This window comes from Elaeis guineensis, chromosome 4 (assembly GCF_000442705.2).
Source record: "Elaeis guineensis isolate ETL-2024a chromosome 4, EG11, whole genome shotgun sequence".
NCBI lineage: Eukaryota > Viridiplantae > Streptophyta > Magnoliopsida > Arecales > Arecaceae > Elaeis > Elaeis guineensis.
This window is the reverse complement of record NC_025996.2, coordinates 25,869,586-25,879,723: the sequence shown is the minus strand read 5'-3', so window position 1 is coordinate 25,879,723 and position 10,138 is coordinate 25,869,586. Positions and strand designations below refer to the sequence as shown.

General features: G+C 38.4%; 1 protein-coding gene across 1 annotated transcript; it reads left to right on the top strand.

Annotated features, from left to right (window-relative positions):
• Window positions 1–2,798: 2,798 nt before the first annotated feature.
• On the top strand, window positions 2,799–9,604 carry LOC105043249 (mitochondrial import inner membrane translocase subunit Tim13). Its single transcript, XM_010920723.4, has 2 exons — window positions 2,799–3,006; window positions 9,128–9,604. Exons 1-2 carry the CDS (start codon window positions 2,887–2,889, stop codon window positions 9,275–9,277), a joined length of 270 nt encoding a protein of 89 aa, XP_010919025.1. The 5' UTR covers window positions 2,799–2,886; the 3' UTR covers window positions 9,278–9,604.
• Window positions 9,605–10,138: the final 534 nt, after the last annotated feature.

Below are 10,138 nucleotides of genomic sequence, written 5' to 3'. Positions count from 1 at the left end.
CGGTCAAAAGTAGGCTGTGGGAGACTTCAATACGGTATAACACCAATATTTGTTCTTCCTCCTCTGTCATCCCTTAGCATTTGGAGTAGTGAACGGTCCATTTCCAAGGCTTTGAATCAAATGACTCCAGATATACATGCCTTCGATCCATCGACATCCCAACTTTGGTAGAAAGGTCTCCCATTATTTTCCGCCAAGGGAAAGCTTCGCATGTGAAGAGAGTGCGAGAGAGAGAGAGAGAATAGAAAGCGAAGTATGGGCTTGAGAACTCCATCTGTTGCTGTTTGGCAGGTGCCGACCACATCCTGAGCCACTAGCTTGGATGGATTCGTCTCAATCCACAGAAGGATAACACTGTAAAAACTGTAGCTGTGACTTGTTGGAAATAGGGATACTGTAGCATTGGAAATCAGACAGCTGAGGTATGGGCCCAAATTCATTGGTCAAGTGCAACTTTAATACTCGCAAGTCGGTTGGTTTGGCACCGACCAACTAAATGGAGGTTTGTGTGTTCGATCCCTTGCAAGATGATTCCAGAGAATTTAAGTTCGATTTCCTTTATGATGGAGGTGGTGGTGTTAAAGCATGATATCACGCACAGTTCTGGTAGAATGATTGAGCATGATTTTGTGAATCCGTCGGTATGCATGGGTGCTCCCCTATCACTTATTTGCTTTAGAACAAAAGGTCTTGTTCTAGGTTGTGATTTAGACATGTCCACTTTTTTGTGGATGTTAATATAGAAAATTCTGGGAGTTGGGTCCACGCTTGCGAATCTAATGTGGCTGAAAATGCTTCATTAACATAGAATTCTTATGTCAAAAAACTGACACGATTGATGCCTAACTCCCTTATTGGACCACCACCCAAAATTATATACCTTCACGGTACCAACGACTAACAAAGTGACCAATAAAGGAGTTGCACGACATCGGCATCACTTTTTTTATGAGTGAGAATATAGATTGCCTTTTGAACTTGCATGTTTCCACTCCCACACTATTGATCAAAGATCAAACAGCACCTTGTAGAACTCACTGGTTTTAGAAAGTAGTAATTGAGCTTCACCGACCGATGGTAGGTGACTCAGCAGAGATGGCACGACTTTACTTCCTAAACAATCCTGTTTAAGTGACACCAGTAAAATTAGCACAGATTGGTGATTTAGCACAATGATTGGATAACAAGGAAATGGACTTGATCCAGATTCCTGTCGAGTTTGGGCCGTGCTTGGTGATACCTTTTCTAGCTTGATCCAGTTCTCAATAGGTATTGGCGAAGCACATTATTGCTCATGTTTGGAACTTGCTTAATCTATAGAGCTGTTGAGAAGGTCAAGCCTGGATCTTTACTCCTTGTAGATTCAACCAACGTTATGAAACGGCACAGACTAAAATCACATATTACAAAAATGACACATGGATAGGACCATGTCCGCTGTTGCATTTCCAGGTGCAGCTTGGCCTGTGACGTGATTATATTTCTTCTACTTGGCGGTGCTTAGGCTAGGCTTGGGGCAAGAATATATCTAGATAGGGTCTAATTATTGGTTCGATCAGGTCCAATGGACTATATCAAATCCCATGGTGGATCACATGCCGCATTACCTCCTGTATTTCACCAATTCTTGATTGTGCGCAATCCACCGTGCATATGCTTTGAGATTTGCCCCGGTCCACTTGACCCTGGTCCATGCAATAATTTCTCTTAGATAAGCGGTGTATCTTTCACATGAAAGAAGGATTCACGGTCCTTCAAACGAATCCACCGTTGGATCATTGAGACCTGTGCAGGTGGATAGGTGATGGAGTGCGGATTGCTTTGTGATCTATGCAGTTGATGATCCAATGAAAGATTCACATGAAGAAAGGCGAATCCCTCTTTTGCTACAAAGATACAATCCCGAACCATCTAGCCCACAGCCCACTTTGCACATCATGGGCCTCCTTTGAGTATTTTCTTAGCTAAAGGTAACGCGTCCGATTGGCTTCGTAATTTCGTATTTATCCAACACATAAGGTAGATGAATCTTGTCATCTGCGTCCCTTCTTTCCAGCGCAAAAAAAAAAAAAAAAAAAAAAAAAAAAAATTCTTATTAACTGCAAAAGAGAAATGGTTGACTAAAACATGACGCTCAGACAACAATCAAATAAAATTAAAGAATTTATTTCCAAAGTCAATAGTGGATGGATTACTGGTAGCTTGAGCCGAACATTTATGATTTGTCAACGAATGAAGAAATAAAGAAGCTCACCTCGTTACTTTTTTGTTTGAGGTGTTGGTGTTGGTTTTGTTCATGGACAAATTTAGAGGATGACTTCTTTAGGAGTAAAGGTTGTTCTTATGGTAGTGTCCATGACCGGCGAACCTACCACAGCCTCGACCCCAAACCCAACCCCATGGCAACATGATTCAAACCTATCATTAACGTATAGACCTATGTGTTTGGCATAGATGCAAACAAAACATTTCAAGTCTAGGTTTGTTTTCTGGTAACAATGCACCAGAGTATATTTGTCGATACGATTTGTGGGGTACGGAAGCTGTTTCTATCTGATTCAACTTGAATCTCGATCCAATTCAGGTACCCAGACCCAACCCAGTCCAAAAGCACAAACTACCCGTTCCGAGTGCGGGTCACAAAAGATGGGCCCGGCCCAATACTGCATCTGACTCGTCGGGTCGGACTCTAGACTCGGATCTTTCGCCCCACACCACGGGGTCGGGTTGGGTCGGTTCGGTCGGATAGGATCGGATCAAGGCGCCAGCTACCTACTAGGGTTTTTAATCTTCTTCTAGTTGCCTTCGGCTGCCAAGAAGAGAGGGCGCGCGAGAGAGACACTGTCGTTGAAAGATACTTGGTAGCCAAAGCTCAAAGTCGAGCAAATGGATTCCTTCTCACCATCGTCGACGTCATCGAACGGCTTGTCGGGCCAGTCCACGGAGGCTCTGATGGACCAGGTCAAGTCTCAGCTCGCTCAGGCCTACGCCGAAGAGTTCCTGGAGGTCCAATAACTCCTCAACCTCTCTCCTCTAAAGGATGAGTTTTTGACGTCTTTATTAGCTGTTTCTCATTGTCTCTTGAGGCATTTCGTCGAGGGTGCTGATGTTTTAGTCTTTCCACCCCGTTTATTTGGATGAATTTGATACCAGAGTATAAACTTCTATCGAGAAAAACTAATATCATATTCAGAACTTATATTTCTATTCTCACTTCTTGTTTTGGTGAGTTGATGGGAGTTCGAGTTCACAGAGGGGTGGGATTATGGGTTTAATGTCCCATAATTTTTGGATAGATCCCTTGTTTCCCTGTGCATTTAAAAATTTATCTGTTTATTGCTCAAGTTCTTTGTTTCAGTTGTATGCAACATGTGAGATGGTAGGTCCATCTTGGCCTAACTTGTGAACCTAGTTTTGGAGGTCAAAAACTCTTATATCAAGCATTGGCCTATTTTTGTTGAGAAAATTGTTTGTGTGATTATTTAAAATGCATTTTTAGAAAGTTGTTTATGCTTGCATTTTTTATGCAGAGAACCTGTATAAGGAGGGAATTGCTTAACACATTTGATTTTTATAAAATTATGTGCTATGAGGAATCTTCTTTTAGCTGAACCATATAAATTAGATTATCTCTTTCTCTAAGTTACATATTCTTCTATTCTATTGATCTTGTCGTGTTTCACTATTTGGCCTCAAAGCTTAAGATGTGTTTCATCATTATTTGACTGCTGTTGCACTAAGAAATGCCTATGACAAGATGGATATTGCAGTTCCTATTTACAATACTCCATGCATGATTTCCGAAGAGAAAGGAAAACAATAGAGAGAAGTTTATGAATACTTGTTACATATACCTAGATATGTGATACACATAAGAATCAGTTTAAACTGTCATCTTAGTCAGCCATGACTCTGCTTGTTGGGGAGGTCGTGTACTTCACTTTTACTCTGGTTTATCTTGTGCTGCCCACTTCCAATTTGGTCTATCAGTTGTTTTTGTGTTTCCTAGACTAGCATCTGACTCAAAGAATGTTTGTTGTATAAGTATGATCACCACGTTAGTTACACATCACATACACAAATATTATCAAATTCTTCTACCTTTCATAGATTGTTGGAGAGTTGGAGAGTTGGAGTCTTCTAACAATACATTTGGCCCACCATAATAACATTATAAGAAGGCTTTTGTTCTTTCCAAGGATTGATCATGGATGTAGCTGTAAAATAATTTTGCAAAAATAATAATGATTCCTATATTTTTAAGTTTATTTTGAGCTTGGATGAGAAATGTTTATGGTGAAAGATGTCAATAAATAACAACCTTTGATGTTTTTTTTTTTCACAATGTTTGTAATATATAATTAATAAGATTTACTTAGTCAAATGCTTGGATGCATGTTCAAATATGACGCTCATTTGCATCCATGTAACACTATTATTTAGACCTAGGATGTTTTGTTTTTTTGATGCACAACAATTATTTCTACTTACACTGTGGGTGTGTCCAGGTGCATCCATGCACTTTAAGTAATCATATGCTTGTCGCATGACATAAAGTAACATGACATTTGAGCGATGGATGCAACTTGATTTATAGGAGCACCATCATAAAAGATCTGAAAGCTCAAAATGGGATGAGTAAGAGTGTTATTAGGGCATCAAAGGCACAACCTGGTCCTGAGCCTGATGTCGAATCCATAAACGATCAATTCCTTTTTTTTTTTTTTTGTTATCCTGGGCAGCCTCCTCGTCAGAACCAACTCTTATCATGTGCCTCTTCCTATTGTCTGTTCTCTCTTATTCTTGCATAGTCAGCATCCTCTCTTCTTCGTTTCCTCTCCCTTCTATAGCTAGTCTTCTCTCTCTGTTTTTTTTTTCCTATTCATTTCAGGATAACAGCATCAAGTTAACTTAGGGACCCTTAGATCTTAGCTTGCTAGATTATTTCTTTCTTTGAGATTGTCTGCCCTTGATATCTTCTTCTTCCTCCTTTTTTCTTCTCTCTTTCCGCCTGCTTGTTGGATTGAGTGACATGACAAAGTTGTTGGGTTTGGAGACTGCATGAATGCCATCTAGAGTGGTGACTTCATTTGCCCCAGTAGCACTGTTCCTTGTATTCTCAATTCTCAACCGTTCCCTTCTAGCTATAATTAAACAAAGACTAAGAGAAAATGATGGCATTCCGAGGACCAATTTGATTTTGTACTAGAGATGTTAAAAGGAGTTGTCTTCTTACTAAGGCGATTAATAAAAAACAAAGAGACACGGGGAAAATTTTTCTATGATCTTCATCAACTTGGAAAAACTTATGATGGAGACCTAGATTGGTAATTTCATGGGGTTTATGATGGCAAGGTGTGCATATATTGTAACTTGAGTTGGTGACAAGCTTTAGTAATAGGTCTGGTAGTCTGATACAATTGGTGTTTTTCAAGCATGGTGGGTTGATTTACAGCATACATCAGCGCTAGGCTTATGTCATATACTCTTATTTGAGATGAACTGACTGCAAATGCTCAAGAAAATATACCACGGTGTTTTCGTTTGCAGATAATGTAGTGTTACTTGGTAAGAAAAGGACTTATTATGTGCTAAATGGATATATGGAAGAAACCTTTGGAGGAAGAAGGCTTAAAATCAATACAATAAAAATAGAGTATATGCAATGTAGTTTAAGTAAAAATGAAAATAGTGGATGAGGCTAAGATCAAGATATGACGATAAGGGACACCTCAGAGCAATTAATTTCCTTGTGTTGGATCTATTTTATAAAATAACAGAGAGATAAATAACGATGTATGTGGTAGAATTACATATGGATGGATGAAGTGGAGAGATATTCTATGATTGACATATACTTTGGTAACTCTAGAATAAAAATTATAAAATGTCAAGAAGCCTTAAAATGCTGTATGGTTTCTTTTGGACCATATCTAGGTTTCAAGAGAACAAGTTGAATGTAGTGAAGAGTTGAGATTGATGGATGATAAATAGGAAGGACGAAAAGAGAAATGAGCAGATTTGAGGAGTTTATAGGGTTGCACAAGTTTAGGAGACAATGATGGAGAAACAATTAAGATGGTATGGGTTTGTAAGACAGAAATTTTAGGGGGGCTCTAATAAGGAGGGATGCATCGATCTTTGTTGAAGGATGTAGGAAGAAAGGGAAAGGCCTAAGGAATCATAGATAAAGCTGTGGAAAAGGATATATGTAAAAGCATTGAACAACATTAGAGGTACCTAAGTAGGAATACTTGGCAACTAAAACATTCATGTAGCTGACACTAAATAGTTAGCACAAATGTTGATATTTATGATTATTTCGAGAAATATTACTTCTCAAATTTTAAGGACTTGCAAATCTTGTAATGAATCCTTGGATTTGTAGATTTTTAAAGTTAATTTGGAGAACAACAATGCCTAAAGCCAGGTTCAAAGGAGTTTCAGTCCATCAAAAACAACCCCTAAAATCATTTTAAGTTATTAAAGTTAAGTCTGACCAGTAAGTTTTTAAAGTTAATTTGGAGAACAGCAATACCCAAAGCCACGTTCAAAATTTTCAGTTCAACAGCCACTAAATTGTCCTAGGTTGTTAAAGTTAAGTCTAACTAGAAACTAGGATGAACACTTATGTTGCATTTGGTTCGGACGTAAGGTAGCAGAAGGCTTAGAGTAAGCCTTATGCATGCTAAGGAATAGTTATGTCGGTCTAACTTGCTTATGCCAAGCATAACTATTCTAAGGGAAGGCTGTCATAAGCCATTCGTTCGCATAAAGACATGTTTTATGCCTAGTTTTTATGTTTTTATGGGGAAAAAAAATCATCATTCAAAAGTTATTCCAGAGAGGTACCCGTTGCTATTAAAAAGTGGAATCAAACATGAGTTGGCATGACTATTCCCATAGATATAACTTTTACTATTCCCTTTTTTCTTATTCCCTAACCAAATGCAGCCTTAGGTATCAAGTTACTAAAATTCTAGGGAACTGATAACATGCTTCAGTTTCATTAATTTTTTATGTAATAACTTATATCCAGAAAACAAAAATTCCAGTAGAAAGGAATCATTAAAACCAATGTCAGAGGATATGAAAACAAAAGGGCACTCATAACAGTAAGCAAACAGGCTGCAAGTTCTTGATAGGAATGAAACTACTGAACAGTTAATTAAAAAGACCATGAATATAACAAAGATCCAATGGAATTGAGGAAGAAAAATTAAGGGAAAAGGATAGAGATAACTGAAGAATGTAATTTTCTGGTCAGGACAACACTTGCAGTCTCCCATGCTTTTCACAGAAATGATAGAATTTGGAAAAAGAAGTGAAGGAGAGTATGATGTTAGAGATGGCGAAAGCCTTTATAAGTTGAGAGTTTTGAGCAGGATTCTCGTTTAAACCATATGAATATTTTATATGTTTTTGGCTTTTTTTTGTAGAAGGGCATTAGAAGACAAGAAAGGAAATGATGGGTGACAATCAAGGAGAAAAAAAAGAGAGTGGTGTTGCTTGGAGAGAAATAAGTGAGAAAGGTGTATAGGAGACCAATGCTTGAGAAGGGTTATGTTACCAAAAGAGGAGAGGAAAATAGAGTAGGCTGCCAGAGATACATGCAACATCTGCCCCCTTGTTAAGTTATGGCTTTAGATCCCTAAGATCACCTTAAACCCCATTAATATGACCATTGGATCATATTATGATGGTGCTCCCTCTTGCCACATCATAAGTCATGCCATGCTTTTTAAACAATCATGTGACAAGCATGTGAGGACTTATGTGGGTGTGGATCCTTCACCTAACAGGTAAAAGTAAAGCAACCATAAATCATGAAATATGAGTTCAAATGGTGATTTGAAAAATATGCTGGAAACCTACCAACTCCTGGGTTCAAATGGCCACTAGTCTAATGCCAAAATTGGAAAATGAACCTAATAAACAGATAAAAAATGGAATAAAAGCTAAACTGAACTTTGCTGTTCTAGAGATGCAGCAGGACCTTGACTGTATATAGCAAATCCTTATCTACTAAAAGCATAGAAACGTCAGTTCAAATCTGAGCTTATTACTATATGAATTAGTTGTTATCGTTAGTAACATAAAAGACATTTGTCTCATTCCCTGTATGACTTAGGCCACCAGCCACCTGGATTACCAAGAGTAAACTAAAATTTGCTGAAATTTTCTTGAAAAAAACTGGCATACTTGGAATGCACATAAAATTGCCTTGACTACAGATAAGTTGGATATTGTATTTGTCAAGTTTGTCTCAGAAATAGTGTATCATTATCTGCTGTTGTTTTTCCATGCACAAAGCTTGTCCTATATTTTAGGTTCCCACTGGAAGGATCTAATCCTTGTACCCTATATCCTTTTTTCTTTTTGGTGGTAAGATGGGTGGTAGGCCCAATTCTGTTCATATAATTCAAAAGTAATGTTTGACTGTTTTGATATATCATTTGAGAATTCTCATTCCAAAGTTCAGCTTCTCTGTTTTGCACACCACTTAGCTAATGTATTAACTTCTTTAACTCATGGTGTCATGACAGAGTAGTGGGCTGTTTTGCTATGGGGATGTCTTAAACTTGGACAAGAAGAGAACATTGAGGTTGTTGATCTTCTATTAGACAAACTAGATCAATTTTGCACTGTCAGCAAGGACAATGCAGCTAAATGCAAGCAGCTACCTCCTGCAGTGTAGCCATGCAAGCGACTGGTGCTTTTTGGATCATTAGAAAAATGCAGTGAAAGAACTAAACTTTCTGTGACCTCATATAGCATTAATTATGTAGTTAACCAGTTCTTAGCTTGGTCCTTCCAGTAAAGGTAATTTCTGTGACCAAATGCCTTTTCCTGTACCATATAATCCCAACAGAAAAACAAGAACACATTCTTTTTTGTTTCCAAGATGAGGAATTCTTGAATGTTCGAACGGAAACTTATAGGACATGTTCCCCTGCATAGACACTCAAAACTTAGTAGAAAAGTTATATTAAATATGCTTCTTGCTAAATGAATAAAGTTTTATCACAATATTGGCTGTGGGTGATTAAATCAAATTTTAATGTTCTCTAGTTGCTGATATTTGCACTTAGCCATATATCCAACTATTATTTGCTTCATATTACAGACTGTGAGGAGCAAGTGCTTTGCAAAATGCATCACGAAGCCTGGTACAAGCTTAAGTGGGAGTGAGAGCAGTTGCATCTCCCGTTGTGTGGATCGATACGTTGAGGCAACTGGCATCATCAGCCGAACACTTTTCAGTTCCCCTCGATAACTTTAGATCTTTCAAGAGATGGGTCACTTGAAACAACTTCAGGCAGCCTGTGGAGGAGCTTGGTGGCTTACCTGCTTTTTATGACAACACATATCCCTTGGTTATTGAAATATGCAAATCTGATGCTATTAACTTCATGGATTCTCTTTGGGTAACCTGAGACACTGAGGGGCAACTCTTTTCTCACTCCTGGGCACCAATATTTTTGCAACAATATCTGGACTCATTTTTGGGGCAACATATCCGACCCCATATCTAAGTTTATACTTCATGTTTTGTTCGATAGAAACTTTAGTCAGTGTAAATTGCATGCTGCAGACTTTGGAATTTTAGTCTGGATCAAGGGTTCAGCTCTGGCTAGAATCGCCCGCCCTTGGGGGTTCGATTCTGGGCAAATACAGCTAGAGGTATTAGCATTTACGAGGTATGCAAAATCTAGCTGGAGAAAGCTTACATTATAACATTTCTACCAAAAGCTGATGAAGCAACCGGCTCCCTACAAATGTGCTGTGCCTGAAACTCCTGAATGGTTCTTCTAATGTGCAAGACATCTCATAGGATAGAATTGACATTGATGTTTCTTAGCTCCCTCTCATTGACTCAATTAATTGCACCGAGGAAATCTCGCTCCACAATAATTCCTGGTGGGTTAAACAGCAGCACAGCCATATTCAAACCATTTTTGTTCACCAACGAGGCGATTCTTTTCTCACCAAAAAGAAGCCACTCTGGGTAGCATGAAGCTTCCTTTAGAGAAGCCATAATCAAAGGAACGGTGACGAAGTGGAAGAATGAAGGATGGCAGTCGCATCTTCCTTTTTTAGTGTCACAAGGATATTCCATAAATAGAATTTTGAAGAT